The 15073-nt window shown below is 38.7% G+C and overlaps 1 protein-coding gene across 1 annotated transcript in view; it reads right to left on the bottom strand.

Moving 5' to 3' along the window:
* Positions 1–13082, bottom strand: part of LOC144248377 (interleukin-6 receptor subunit beta-like) — a 30271-nt gene extending 17189 nt beyond the window's left edge. Inside the window, exons 1-7 of the mRNA XM_077790524.1 lie at positions 13040–13082; positions 12740–12790; positions 10071–10182; positions 6649–6815; positions 5526–5665; positions 578–719; positions 335–417 (exon numbers count right to left, since the gene is read on the bottom strand). Of these exons, the coding sequence (XP_077646650.1) occupies positions 335–417; positions 578–719; positions 5526–5665; positions 6649–6815; positions 10071–10182; positions 12740–12790; positions 13040–13082 (738 nt within the window). The remainder of the gene's footprint in view (positions 1–334; positions 418–577; positions 720–5525; positions 5666–6648; positions 6816–10070; positions 10183–12739; positions 12791–13039) is intronic.
* Positions 13083–15073: the final 1991 nt, after the last annotated feature.

The following is a 15073-nucleotide window of genomic DNA, read 5'->3' as shown; positions in this document are numbered from 1 at the left end:
GAGATTGGAAAATGAGTGCACAGAAATGGAAATTACTGCAATGTAATTTAATACATGAAGGCCTGTGAATTCTTCAAGGATTATTTCTGATATTTTTCCCTGGAAAAGAAGGGAAGTTTTAGTAATTTTTCAAGATTATAAATTGATATAATTTTTCTCTGTTAGTTTTTACCACCTAAATCATCAGCATACAGATGCAATGAATTCTCCAGAAAGTATACAATATCCAATGTCTTTCGCATATCAATACAATAAGAAAGTCTGTTTTTCCCTGCAATACAAGAAATAAATAGAATGCATAACAGAAAGTATCCAGACTCAGAGTGAACCTTACTTCCCACTTCAGAAGAACACTTCTTCTTCCTGGAGAGACTTGTGTGATTACATTATATGATATTCTTGGCTTGTTCATGAGTTCTGGTAAACATGGAAAAAGATGGAGACAGCACTCAAATGAGCAATTCTGATGTTCATATTTTCAAGAATACCTGAAAATCTTATTCCATATGACACAGAATTTGGAAAAGTCTTTACATTCATACTTACTATCAATAGGATGAAACTATATTTCACTTACTGTGAGGGACCAAAATCTCTTTGCTCCAAATGCAAACACAGTTGAGACCATCCTTGGCTATGCATCTGAGCTGAACAATGTATGAAGACATAGCATTTAAATTTGAAATGGTGACATTGATAGCATCGCTTCTTACAGACACCTAAAAAAAAAATTATGTAACAGCAATACAGCATTATCTTATATTGTTTTCTCAGCCTAAGACTACTCTTCTGACTCAGCTGAAAGTAGAGGTTCCGATCATAAAATATGAATTATTGCACATTTTAGTCAAGGTATTTTAAGTCTTTCAAGGCAACACCCTCTTTCTCATGAGCTTGTTCTGCTCACTCAGGACAGTAAGTAAGCTGGTCTAAATATTACTTTTAAAATCAATTAGTCATTATATATAATGAAAAATAAAAATGTATTTAACTCCAAACCTTGTTAGCATTCTCAAGAACAAGAAGTCAAGGGAAAGCTAAACATTAAAAAAAGCCTTTATTTTTAGAAATGTCATTATGTCGAATAGACCTACATGGCTGTTGTCTTAAACAACATGACTCGATTAAATGTGTGGCTGCCTATACGCCTTGGCACTGCAGAAGAGATTTGCATCTGCAGCTGATGAGGGCACTGGAGCTCCAATAACTGCATGGGGAATGGAGTTTTTCTTGAAACAAAGACACCACTCATATCTAAGAAAAACTGAGTTGAAAAATACAGAGAAAATAAGAGAAAATACATTAGGAAACGGTTGTTATCACTTAAACTCTTCCTTAAAGCCCCACAAAAACAACAAAGCTCCACTCTAAGGTGAGAAGCTCTTCTCTTTGAATTTCTGCAGTACTTTATGTTTTGATAAGTTAATTAATTAACTTCTGTGGGAGTGTTCTCACCTCCCTCTCCTCTACTTCCCCTCCATCCTGACCTCTATTTCCTGTAATCCTGATTAAGTGATAACTACTATCAGCAGTCATATTAGATGTGTCTGGACCAGCATCTGGCTCAAAGTTGATTCGTGGCAGACAGATAACAACATGAAAGACAAGAGCTGATTTTAACAGTTCATTCACCTACTCATAGTGCTGGTTAAGATTCAATTCGAGTCACCTTTGGAAGAAACTAATATTTGAAGAGAGCATGCATATATGTCTTTAAGTGTCTCATCTTACCCTTTAAATAGTGGATAGCCCACAGCTTCTTGAACTCTCCTGCACAGCAGGAGGCTATACAATGGTATCTCTTGAGTAAGGACACTTCTTAACTTCTGAAAGTTACTCCCCAAGGATGAGAGAGTATTCATCTCATCAGATACTTGGTAAGTGAATTGGAAATTAATACACTGAAAATTTACATCTCAGTTAAGTGATACAAAGGATTAATTGTGTACATAAAATCCTGTAGACAACTGTTGACCAGGTCTGGGATTAAGTCTGGATCCAGAAACAGCTAGACTTGCAGGGGCTCTGAGAAGCATTTTAGAATGCAAGGGAAGCCTTTTTAGAATATCATGGCCCAATTAAAAGGTCTCCCTCACAGTTCTGTCTGACTCTATTCTCTGTGAAGTAATCACACGCTCCTTGCCATCTGCTCCTGTTAAACTCCTGTCACATTTACTATCAAACTTTGTTAGATTTCTGTTTTATCAATAAACATAATTTCTTTCTTATGAGTGAAGGGTATCACTTTGTCCATGACAACTTCATATAATTTTTGCTTGATCGCAAAAAAAATCCCACTACCCACAATATTACAGAGGCCAAACAAGAAGCAAGTGGAAGTTGGATTTAAAACCCAAATGCTAAATTTCATTACACATACATTTATCCTACTTGTGATAAACACTAGCTTTATACATCCTCTCTGCATGTACAGCCATTCTTGCTAACTCATTTGCAAGCTTAGCCTACGTTTATATTATTAGGAAGAGATTACAGCCTAAATTCATAGCATCAGCTGGGACTTGGGAGATTATGAATATTCATAACCTGTAGTCTTCACTCATTTGCGTCCCTCAGTGTGGATGTCTCTACTAGTCCCTCACAGTACTCATGTGAATCTTCCATCTCCCGTGACTCCAAAACCTGCAGGGCATGCATTTCTACTGCTCTTTACTCTCTATTCTTCCACATGCCATGTGCCCGACTGTCTGCACGTGGTTGTCTATCTATTGCACTACTTGGTGGGCTATGCATGGGTAACTGGCTGCCCAAGAATTGTCTAGACTTGTATGCAAGTGAACAAAGGGACCTTTCCAAGACCTGAATGTTCTTTGTACTGATATGAAACATTTCTTACATGGGTCTCTAAAAGAAGCTCTTCTGTAGTGGCTAAATAAACCAGCAGTCAGCTACAAGAGAAATGGGAACAGTCTTCTGAGACAAAAGGAAGAACAAGGGAGATTTTTGCAGTAAAAAGGACGCAAAGAGGCTCCTGGGTAAGCAGAATTTCCCAAGAAGTGGGGATTGTTGCTATTTAAACAGTTTCCTTCTTTTCCTTGATAAATGCATATTTAAAACCAGATTAACATGTATAAAAGTAACAGAGCTTGAAAAACAGACAATTTCAGGGACTTTGTGATACAAATAATGCATACGTTCTTGCCTGCTGAAGAAGCCTTTGCTTGATATGCTGGATGGGAAGGGGCAGGATAAGCAGCCAATGCTTCTGCATACAGGCATTATTGAAATTATGACTCATTTTCTATCTCCTGCATATTCCTTTTAATTTGGTACTGCCCTGTTGCTGTGCTATATTGTATGTCCTCAAATGCAACTGGAACTGATCTTGTATCTCACAGCATCCTTCGCTCCAAATTGGATAGTGATGGATTTGATGGGAAAACTGTGATGTGTATTGGGAAGTGGTTGGATGGTCGCATCCAGAGGGTAATGGACAATGGCTCAGAATCCCAGTGGACATCAGTGACAAGATGTGTTCATCAGAGGTCCATAGTGGGTGTTACCAATGTTATTTAATATCTTCAGTAATGACATAGAGGGGTCAAATGCACCCTCTGTGAATTTGCAGTTGACCCCAGGCTGAGTGGTGTTGTTGGCACTCCTGCAGGATGGGATGCCATCCAGAGAGACCTGGACCGGCTCCAGGGGTGAGATGGGAACCTCATGGGGTTTAACAAGACCAGCTGCTGCTGAACCTGGTTGTCAGAGCAACCCTGGTTCCAACACAGGCTGGAAGATAGATCACAGCAGCCCTGCCCAGAAGGACTTGGGGGTGCTGTGGGTGAGAGGCTGGACATGACCCAGCCATGAGCACTCACAGCCCAGAGAGCCAAACGTGTCCTGGGCTGCATCCAGAGCAGTGTGGGCAGCAGGGCCAGGGAGGGGATTCTGCCCCTCTGCTCTGCTTTGCTGAGACCCACCTGCAGGGCTGCATCAGCTCTGGGATTGTTATTGAACAGTCCTATAAGAAGACCTTTATGTAACAGTGAAGGTGCTGGAAATTCTTTTAAATTTAGCACAACAAAGCATGACCCCTATATTCGTTGTTAGTACTTTATTTTGTACATACAGTGCTTAGTACAAATACCAGAGATTAATATGGACATGTGCTAACTCCCTAGACCTGTGACTAATAAACTTGTTCCAGTTACTGCTTTCTTGTTTACTTCTGTCTGTGATTTAATATGTACTAACTAATATCTCAGTTTTGAGAAAAGGGATTTTGTGTCAAAGCAAAGAATCGTAAGAGAAGTACATTATGACCCAGTAACATATTTGAAATACTCCCAAGGAGAAAAGATTCTTCAGAAGATCTGGAATCATATCTAAACAAGTGGAAATAATCAGCATATATGCAGGTTTTCAGGAAACATGAAAATACAATAGTTTCAGGAATATAACCTGGTCTCTGAGGTTACTGGGCAGGTATACTTTGAAGAGAATTATCCATGCATCCAGCACTGCTAATGAAATAATGTTGGCTTCCTAGTCTCCATCATAACACATATGATGGAGAGTTTATTTCCCAATTTTCAGGGACAGGGTCCCCAGCACAGGCAGAACATGGACCTATTAAAATGAATCCAAAGGAGGGCCACCAAATCAGTAGGATGGAGTACCTCTCCTGTGAAGAAAGTCTGAGACAATTGGGATTGTTCTGGAAAAGAGAAGGCTTTGGGAAGGTGTTATTGTTGCCTTCCAGTACCTCAAGAGAACTTACAGGAAAGATGGGGCAAGACTATTCCCAAGAGCATGTAGTGACAAGACAAGGGGCTGTGGCTGTAGACTGAAAGAGAGCAGGTTTAGATCAGGTATGAGGAAGAAATTCTTCTCTGTGAGGGTGGTGAGGCACTGGAACAGGGAAGTTGTGGATGTTCCATCTTTGGAAATGTTCAAGGCCAATTTGGATGGGGCACCCTGGTCTACTATAGTGTGGCCCTGCACATGGCAGGGCTGGTTGGAACTAGGCTGGTTGGAACCTTCCAACCCAAACCATTCTATGATTCCATGAATATTATTTTTTTATTACAGAAAAATTATTCCCTTCTTTTTAAAGAAGAAAATCTGGAATACTTACATGAACCAAAAGTGTGTAAACTGTGAATTAACTCAAAAAATAAAGCAACCTGATCTCTAATGTGTTTGAAAATGTAATGATACCAGCTAAAATAGCAATATTGTAAGTATTGTAAATTTGGATCTGAGTTTGCATGGCATGTCTGATATTCAGCTTTTGTATCACTGTCAGTTGTAATGTCTCACTGGTAGGTTAATGAACCAGATAACAAGCTATTCTATTTTGCTTTGTTTAAAGCTACTATTCCTTCTTTCCCAAGCATTTAATGATTTGTTAGAACCAAACTAAGGTGCTTTATTGGGATATGCCTACAAAGTGACTCCTTGCTATGCTGCCTTGCAATCCTTGTGCTGCATATAATATGTGCAGCTGAGCTGATATTGAGGCACCTTATATTCACAGGAAATTGTCATCTGGAAGTACTTACCAGTGTCCATGGAGTAGATTCTGTGAGTGCCTCTCTGTATCTCAGCTCATATGGTGTATGAGCTGTGGGCAGGTCCCACTTTATTATCAATTCATTTGTGATCTGATAAGCATTTATGTTAGATGGTGACAAGCACTTTCCTAAAATGAGGGAGATACAGTCATTAAAAATGCAAGAGAAGCAGGAAAGGTTTGGTAATTTCATCTATTGAGTGTGGCCTATAAAATTAAAATACTTGGAACACAATACTGAATGCTGTGAGACTTCAAAAGACCAGGGGAATGAATAATTACTAAATCTTTATGTCATCAACAAAATTCAGTTGTTTGTGAGGATGCTGGGGGGCATCCCCTACGTTAAGGTGCTACAGTTGTTCCTCTTGCCTTTCTTTTGTGAGCGCTTCTATTGATTTCAGGAACACTCTTTTTCTAAGCAGTTACTATTCTGAGTGAGGCTGAAAGCAAGATCAAAATGTCAAGAATACCGTAATCATGAGCTGTATAAAAAATATCCAGAATATCTTTAAATTTCGGTAAAGGCAAATATACCTTCATCTTCCTCTCCAATAAACACAACGTGGCCAAAAGTCTTCAGTAAAGGTTATACTACTGATAATTTAGGCTGTACTGGTAATAACTCCCAGCAGTGAGAAGCATTGGTTTTTCTTGGACCTGAGTAGTCTGAGCAGGTGAAGTTTTGAGAAGCTCTTAACATCAATTACAATTCTAATGCCCTATATCAAGGATTCCTTAGGTGCACAGTGCTGAGTCAATCTACTCTTTGCAAACCAATACAAAGAAATTCAGAAAACCATCAAAGAGAGCATAGAAAACTGGTACACAAATATTACTATGTATTTTTCTGGATATGAATATTAAATATTCCAGCAAAATATTTAAAGTAAAACCCGCCTCCCATAAAACGTTATAGGGTTCTGTTATTAACTTCATTCAAAGAAGTCAAACTGCATCTTAGCTCTCTGGATCAGTAAAAATAACAGTGTTATCAATAAAAATATCAGTAAAAATAAGAGTGTTTTGGGAGCTGAAATTTTGGAAGTGATCTTTACAGAATACAGCTTTAGCTGGGCACTGCAGTAACACAACTTGTGAAGACGCTGTACCTGCTTTGCTTGGTAAAACTGAGATGTTCTTTCCTTTTGCGCAGGTGTGATGGGCATAATTCACTGCTATCCAAATGGTTGCCAATCTCTCAATGTAGAGATTCTTTCGTTCTATTGTGATGGAAGGTGACGACGTGTTTCGCTGAAAAGGTTTACGTATTTGGTTCCTTCAGAGAAAAGGAAGCAGAATGAAAAACATTTATTGGATTATAGCTATTCTTTCCTCCCCTGCCCAAGAAAGCAAACTTATAGCAATTGATGTTTTTCCAGATACTTCTACACATAATTCCACATCTGAAAATCTTGAAGGTTCACCTTGAGCAGCTTGAAATAGCAAGATTAATTTCAGCACCTCAGCAATCCTAGCAAATTTAAATGTGCAAGTCTTTGTATTGTGTGGTGGAGAACTGTTGAATGCCTTAAACTTTTAAGGCATACCATGATACAAGATCTGTATGACCTTCTTTTTTACTCACAGTGGGATATATAGAGCATTTTGAAAGCAGAAAATTGCTTTGCCTCTTATAACAGGGGCACCCAAATTCCTTTTGAACCACAAAATTTTCCAGTTATGTATATCTAAATTACCATAAAGTTATGAAAAGCTTCTTATGAGTTGTATGCCTATCTTCTGACTTTTGTTCCTTCAAATCATCAGAGTTTGATGGAGATATTTAAATGTCACCTAAGTCCTCAGGCCTGTAGATTTCTCCAGGTATACCTAATAAACACAGCACAGGAAATCTGAGAGTTTTAATGCCTTACATCCAACTTTGCTGCCTATTGTCTTCCTTGTCTCTCTCATTTAGTCTCTGCCACACACAGGACAGACTTTTCCAAGGTTGAAACTGTGCAAGTTCAGTGTTCTTAAAGAGATGGGCTAGCATATTAATTGCCTATCTATTCTTCTCAAGTATTAAATTACACACATCATGATTCAATATTTAATACCTAAGAAAAACTGCTTGAAGGTTTTCCTGTCTTCTGCTACAGGCTAGATGTGAATCAGCCATTAAAATTTCAAAGCATGATTTTGAATTCTTGGTTGGAACTTTTCTGTGGGAGTGTTTATCTTTAATCTTTTTCTTCCTGACAACTTAATCACAAGGGGCAAGGACAAGGAACTATTACAACGTCAAACTGATGTTACATGCAGGAATGGGCAAGGTAAAAGCCCTACCTCTTCTAGGCAAGGCAAAAGCCCTTTCACATGTGGGTTTTTTCTTTTTCTTTTAACCCAACAGAGGAGGAGATAGTAAGCTTTTCTTCAAGACCACTGGGTGGAAGCTTAGGAGAATGAGGTTAAAGGCCTGACTGACTTGGAAACATCAACAACTCTGCCAGGGAATTGCCTCTCTCTTCCCCCACTGACATCTTCTTTCATTATTTTGTCTACCTTGTCTGTTCATGACATCAACCCTGCAGCCTGGGAACAGCACAGTCTGGTTTTGTCTTACGACTTTGAGAGCAAGTAGCTTAAAAATATTTCAACTGATAACATCTCTTCAGAAACAGAGCTGTTTCATAGATGTTTCTGCCCTTAAAAAAAATTGGTATTCCTTGAAGTTCCAAGTGTCAAGATAGTAAATGCAATGAAATTCGGTGTTTATTGCAAATTGGTGCCTGCTGCTACCTCCAGTGAAAAAATATTGAAGGTGATGGGGGGAGTAATCTCAGCCTTGAGGTGGTTGCTTTGCTCCTGTGCAATGTGAAGATGATCACTCTGGGGAGTTTCCCAGTGTGGTGACATTTTCTTAGCTTTAGGAGGTATTTCTAACCACAGCTAGAGGTTGTCACAGCATGACAAGAGGTGGTTATGTGGCCAAAAATCAGAAATGAATATCAGAATTTACCTATGGTATACAGTGTTGTACTCTATGTACCCTATGAGATGGTCTCATGGCAAAGATCATGTCTTCTGATCTCACATTTCTATTTCTGAACATGCCCCTAATCTCATGGAAGATTCCAAATATCTAGATATAAAATGAGGAAATTCAATTTTGTAATATAGCTGCAACTGAAGATATTATATTTTAGGTAATCAATTCAAAATTAACCCTACAAGTTCATTCTGATCTGTTAAACCACTACTAGATAATTCAGAATTATCAGAAAGCACGCTACATCTGACATCTCCTTGGGTTCATGCTATAGCAAAATACATAATACATAAAATAAAAGCTTAGTGTCTGTTCATGTTTGAATGTTTTCTTTTAATTTTTTTTTACTTTAAATACATCTGTGTTGAATAGTTAATAAAAGTCAATAGCTGCAAATAAAGGTAATTGAGTAAGCTGATCTTTGGCAATAATGCTTTAAACATTATTGTGTTGGAGGCCTGGTAAGATGTATAATAACTCTGTATTGGGTTTGCATTGCAAGGTTTTGGGAGCAAGGGAGCAGATTGCTACAGATGTGGCTTCCGAGGAGCTGCAATAAGCTTTCCCATGTACAACAATGCCAGTTCTAGCTGGGCTTCAGGACAGACTTGCTGCTGGCCAAGGCTGAGCCCATCAGCCATGGTGGTAGTGCCTCTGGGATAATGCATTTAAAAGAGGGAAAAAACTGCTGCACAACAGCAGCTGGCAGAGAGAAATTGAGAACATGTGGGAGCAGCAGAGACCAGCCCACACTGCAGCAGGTTTGCAGGGCTTGTGAACACTAGGGACCTGCTTTGGAGCAGGCTGCTCTTGAAGAGCTGGCACCCCATGGAAGGGACCTACACTGGAGCAGGTAATGAAGAAACGCAGCCCCATGGGAAGCATTCATATTGGAGGAGTTTATGATGGACTGTGGGAGTTCATGTCTCCTGTAGGAGGATTCCCATGCTGGACCAGAGGAAGAATCAGAAGAGAAAAGAAGTGACAGACCAAACATGTGATGGGCTGACCACAGTCTCATTTCCCATCCCCCCACAATGCTGGGGTGGAGGAGGCAGACAATTCAGTTAAGCCCAGTAAGAAGAAAAGCATGCGGGTGACGGGCAGAGAAGGGGAAGGCCTTTCAAGTTTTAGCTATATTTCTCATTACTCTACTCTAATTTAAATGTCAATAAATTAAATTAATTTTCCCACGTCATGTCTGTTTTAGCCATGACAGTAATTGCTGAGAGACCTCTTCCTGTTCTTATCTCAACCCATGATCCTTTGTCATATTTTCTCTGCCCTGTTAGGCTGAGGAGTGGAACTAGAACAGCTTTTGTGATGGCTTTTGTGATAGCCAAAATCAACCTGCCAGTCTCTTAACAAGCTCTTACAAATCAATAGGTATTGATGAGAAGTGATGAAAGGTATTGAGACTAGCCTTGTGTAATAACCTATAAAGTGATGAAATACACTAGAACAAAACTCCAGCAGATGGGAACCACATCTAACAACAATAAGAGCTTTTTGTTTTCTGAGATAACTTTTCAGACTTACCATTTTAAGTATACAGTATAATTAACTGTATTTGCAGCATTAGGTATTGGCAGCCAGGTACAGGTTAGATCCTCACTTAGTTCTTTGTAACACACCAATTCATTGTCCCAGTCTGAAAGATGAAAACATGGGCACTGGAAAAGACCTATCACAGGCAAACATTAACTGACTCAAAGGGACTATGAGTAATGACATCAAATATGAACCAGGCTAGAACTTCTTGACTAGACCCCAGAATGCTTCAAAAACATCAATCTCTATCTGAAGTTCAGAACTACACAATATTGCTGGATAAAAACATTACTTTAAACTGCCAGTTTTATAAAGAATGCATTATAAAACAGGAGGAGCATAAGTTTATGTATAAAATTACCTGTTATTAATTTTTAAAGAGAAATATGGGGATTTTTTTGCAACTGAACTTACCCTTTTTCAGTTGATGTGAAAGTAAGCACTGATGACATTATTAAAGAAACTTGTTTTTTGTCTAGAGTGATTAAGTTTATGTCAGTATTTCAAAAATCTCTTAACAAAAATGCTAATGACAAAATATGACTGTTGTTGTTCTTTTGCTTTGTGTCTTACTGTCTGAACTATTAGATCAGAACAATCAGTCATTGTGTCTCAAAGTCATTCAAGAAGGACTCAGATTTTTTGTTGTTATTCAGGAAGATAGACAAGGATCTCAACAGGAATGGGATGCTTAAGGTAAATTTTTCCTGATGAGTAGAGTCACACGTCTTTCATACTTGTTAGGTCTAACAGGTTGCCAATAGACCAATCAGTCTTGAATAGAAAAGGTTTTGCTATGTGATAAGTAAATATTAATATGTCTGGAGCTAGTGTTGTAGCATGGTATGGTATGCCATAACCTAGGTTATGAATGAAAAGATCAGTTCTCTTTTCCTCATTTCTTCCTGCAACCTGAGTTATAAAGTATCCTTGGCATTCTTTTAATCATTGAGATGGAAAATGCATATTGAAGTTAAAAGGTGTTTTGGAAAAGGAAGTGTGTCAAATGACTTCAGCACTGACTTTAATACCCTCACCTCATGACACTTGTTTTCTCATACTAAATGAAAAATGCTTATCTAATAAACTATACTGCACCAGTTCAGGTGTGTACAGTTTCCTTTCAGGAAGGTAGAGATTATGTCTTCCTTATTTCCATAGCAATGGAAATATTACAGAAGTCTTTGCTTTTCTAGTCTGGCCACCAACCACATCTTGGCCTCCTCACACATGAACATGGTGTCTGTCAACAGCAGGGTAAACAGCAACACCTCTCACATTCTTCTCCTATTTTATTTTGAATTAAACCTTACACCTACTTGGTGTTCTTTATTGTAGTTTTGAAGAAACAACTAAAAACAAAATATTTTTGGAACTGCTGTTATACTTCATGACAATACATTGGTAATATACTTCTCCTGACAGTATTTGAAGTAAGAGTTCTACTAACTCAGATCCACATGGTGTCTACCATGTTCCAGACCTGTCTGCTTACAGAGAATTAGTGGTTGTTTTGTTCCTCATGCTTTAAGTTTTGCAAAATCCCCCTGGTATTTCTCTATGTGATTATGGTATTAAAGCAGAAAAAAAATTAGTAGATTTTGTGTGTGGAAATAGTGTACCAGTTCAGCTAACACCCCAATGCATCCTCCCACTACCAATATACTGAAATTCTAAATTCCTTTGTCTAGATAAATATAGTGAATCTTACACACTTTTGTTTTCACTTGTCCTGTGTGTAGATATTATGCACATGCACATTAGTTTTTATTCTAGTGCTTTCTTTGCTCTACTGTACTGCTCCACCTTAACATGTAGATTATTAATTCTTCCCAGACCTAGCATAGTACCAGAGCTGTATCACAACTGTGCTCCAAAGAAAGAAAAAAATTTCTTTGCTCTAAAGAAAACATAGTTGTTTCTCCACTTAAAAAAAACAACAACAACAACAAAAAACCAAACCAAACAAAACAAAACCAAACAAAACCAAAAAAAACCACCCTCAAACCAACAAACAAACCCCAAACCACCTACATTTAAATTTTTTCACTCTAGAACTTTCTGTTTTTCTTCCTGAGCATCTGGTTTTCTCACTAATGATTTAGTGGAGTTTAGTCTGGCAAGTTAATTGCGAGGACTAGAAAATTATCCGTGGCTAATTTCAGAAGAACACAGTCTTCCTGCAGATGTCTTGCCCAGTGTCACTGTGTACTCAAGAACCTATCATCTCTGCTGTGTCTTTTAGCGAGTAAGACCTTTCTGCCCACAATAAATCCAGCACAATGTACATCAGATGACCACCTACTGCTCTGTAATACCCTATCAAATGCCTTGTACTGTTCCTCCTCGCCATCATCAGTAATTTCCCAGTTAAATGGAAAGCCGAGATATCCATCACACATGAACTTTAGAGGATCCGCGGTCTTTTGGAACGGCAGCTATTCGTGACGCGCTGGCTGGGCTTTCGCTCACAGCGTGCGGGAGTGAAAGCCCAGCCCTGCCGCCACGCAGACACACCTGCCCGCGCTGCTCTGGCCGGGTTTTCCGGGTTTTCCCTTTGGGAAAGGCGGGCGTGCTTTTAGGGCGATGCTTCCGAGCGCCGGCGGGAGCCCTCGGCAGCGCCCATCGCCCGCCGGGCGCCGCGGCGTTCCACCCACCTGGCAGCTGCCGGCAGAACGGAGAGTCCCAGTCTGTGCAGCGGCAGGGATCTGGGGAGCACAAAGAGGAAAGGGGTAAAAACAAAAATGAAAAAAAAAAGAAGAAGAAAAAGGGGGAAAAAAAAGGAATTTATTGGTCAAGACAACTGCAAAAGAAATAGGAAAACTATTGCTGGTGGTTGCTTCTCCTACTCACAGAATTTAATTTGGTCATGATTTTCTTCATACAGCCTCATCCTTGAGTAACATTAAGGATTTTTAATGTTCATAAGCGGCAGTAAGCTGTATATGAAAACTCACCTCTGACAAGTAAAAATATAGCTGCTAGCAGAAAGTTCTTCATCTTCTCTGTAAAGAAGCATAATGATTACCATCAACATTACACTGTCTTCTGTCTATTTTCACACTTCCTTTTCAAACTTCCTATTCATTCTAACACCTATCCTGCTACTGGCTGAACACAAGTAACAAGACACTTGAGTTCTGTGTTATTAATTATACCTACAAGATCCTAAAAATCCTTCTGGAAAACAGGAACTCTCCACCTTGGTTTTTGTAAGTACTCACACTGAGACTCTTCACTGCAGTATCAGCAGTGCAAACTGAATTAAGCTTATAGGTACTTCTAACTCCTTTGAAAACCCTAACTGTCACTGCAAATTAGAGATATTCATATCAGTAAAAAGGAAGTCAAAGTGATTGACTGCGTCTAATATGAATTCTTGTAAAAATAATAGCAGCAGAAGACTAACTTGTCTTCACTTTCTGACTTCTTTTATCTTTCAGTGTAATTTCCCTACCTCAAAGATACTGTATCTACATTGCTGGTACCTACACCAGGGCCCTAATACAGAAAAAAATCACCATAACTGTATATCAGATGTTTGCTTCACATCATTAATTCAGAGAACATTCTGAACACAGAAGCCAGCATAGACATAACATCTGTTACTCTTACAGCAGTAAAGGGAAATTTTCAGAAAATTTTGCTACTCTGGAAAAATTCCCTTCTGGGCTTAAACAGCTGCTATCAGAGACTGGATCCGGACTTACCTGGAGATAGGCAAATTATTGACTTATCTTGACAACCATGGTAAATTTCAGGTTGAGTATTGAATAGAAAAAAAATGTGTTTAAAATTAATCACTTTCCTAAAGAGAGAGACATGCTTCTCAGCATGGTCTGCAGTAGGAGTGGGTGACTAATGCAACAACCATGTCTTATCAGATTTTATGAAGGGCACAGTCATGAAAGGCAAGTGATCAAGGAATTCTGAGTGCTACAGGGGGTTTCCTAGCCACGAATTCATTGGCCTCGGGAGTAAGCTCCAAAATGCTGAGGGATAGCAGATACAATGAATCTCTGCAAGATCGCAGCCCCTGTTATCTGAGAGATCCAAAAATTTGCCTTGGCAATACTTCCAACAAGGAATTGCCAAGAGGGGAGCATCAATTGATGATCATAAGGAGAAACTGATAAAATAAAAATGTATGTTATATGTGACAGATTTTGACAATGGGCTTGAAGATCCAGAGACTCAGAATAGTGTAGAAGTCAAGAGACGGAGAAAACTTTAACAGCTATATGTATTGGTGCTGATGTGTTCAGCATAATCACATTCAAAACATCCTATCCTAAATGGAAAAATGGAAACCATGTAAGTAACTCAATGCAAGAGCAGGACTGGATTTAGTGTGCACAGAATTAGGACAGAGTATACTGGTGAGAAATAAACCCAATGAAGCAAATCATATCATCTTTGCTGGAGGTGTAGGTCTCAGTATAAATGCCACTGTCATTTGAAGAAAAAATTTAATTCTAACAAGTACAGAAAATACATTACTAGTACAAATAGCAGAAGAGATATAATCTTGAAAACTGGAATTCACATTTGACTGAGGCCAATATTTTTCCTATGGCTTAGCTATCAAGTTACTATATGTTTAATGCATAGCAAAAGATACATTATTATATTTGAGGTAAAATTTGTATAGAATCACTTTTTCAAATGTTTAGTATTTCACCTTTTTCACCACTATGAACTTCAGTCAGAATTGCAAATGCCTGAAGTTTTCCTGTTAATTCAGATGAGGATAAATTATGAAATCTTCTGTGATATGTTTTAAAGTGCAGAATGACTCTAGGATACTTCCAGGTTTACATCACTTTGACCTAGATGTTTTTTCAGACTTAGGTTTATGCATCATTCTTGATGAGATTCTCCATGAGTGCTTTCCCCTGTCATTTTGTTATATATCTGGTCTCTTCAGAATGTAGACTTGAGATCAATGAACCTTTCCATTTAGACTGGATTAGACAAATTAATATAAATCC

Source organism: Lonchura striata, chromosome Z, assembly GCF_046129695.1.
Source record: "Lonchura striata isolate bLonStr1 chromosome Z, bLonStr1.mat, whole genome shotgun sequence".
NCBI lineage: Eukaryota > Metazoa > Chordata > Aves > Passeriformes > Estrildidae > Lonchura > Lonchura striata.
The sequence above is the reverse complement of the archived record's forward strand: the minus strand, read 5'-3'. Positions and strand labels throughout refer to the sequence as shown.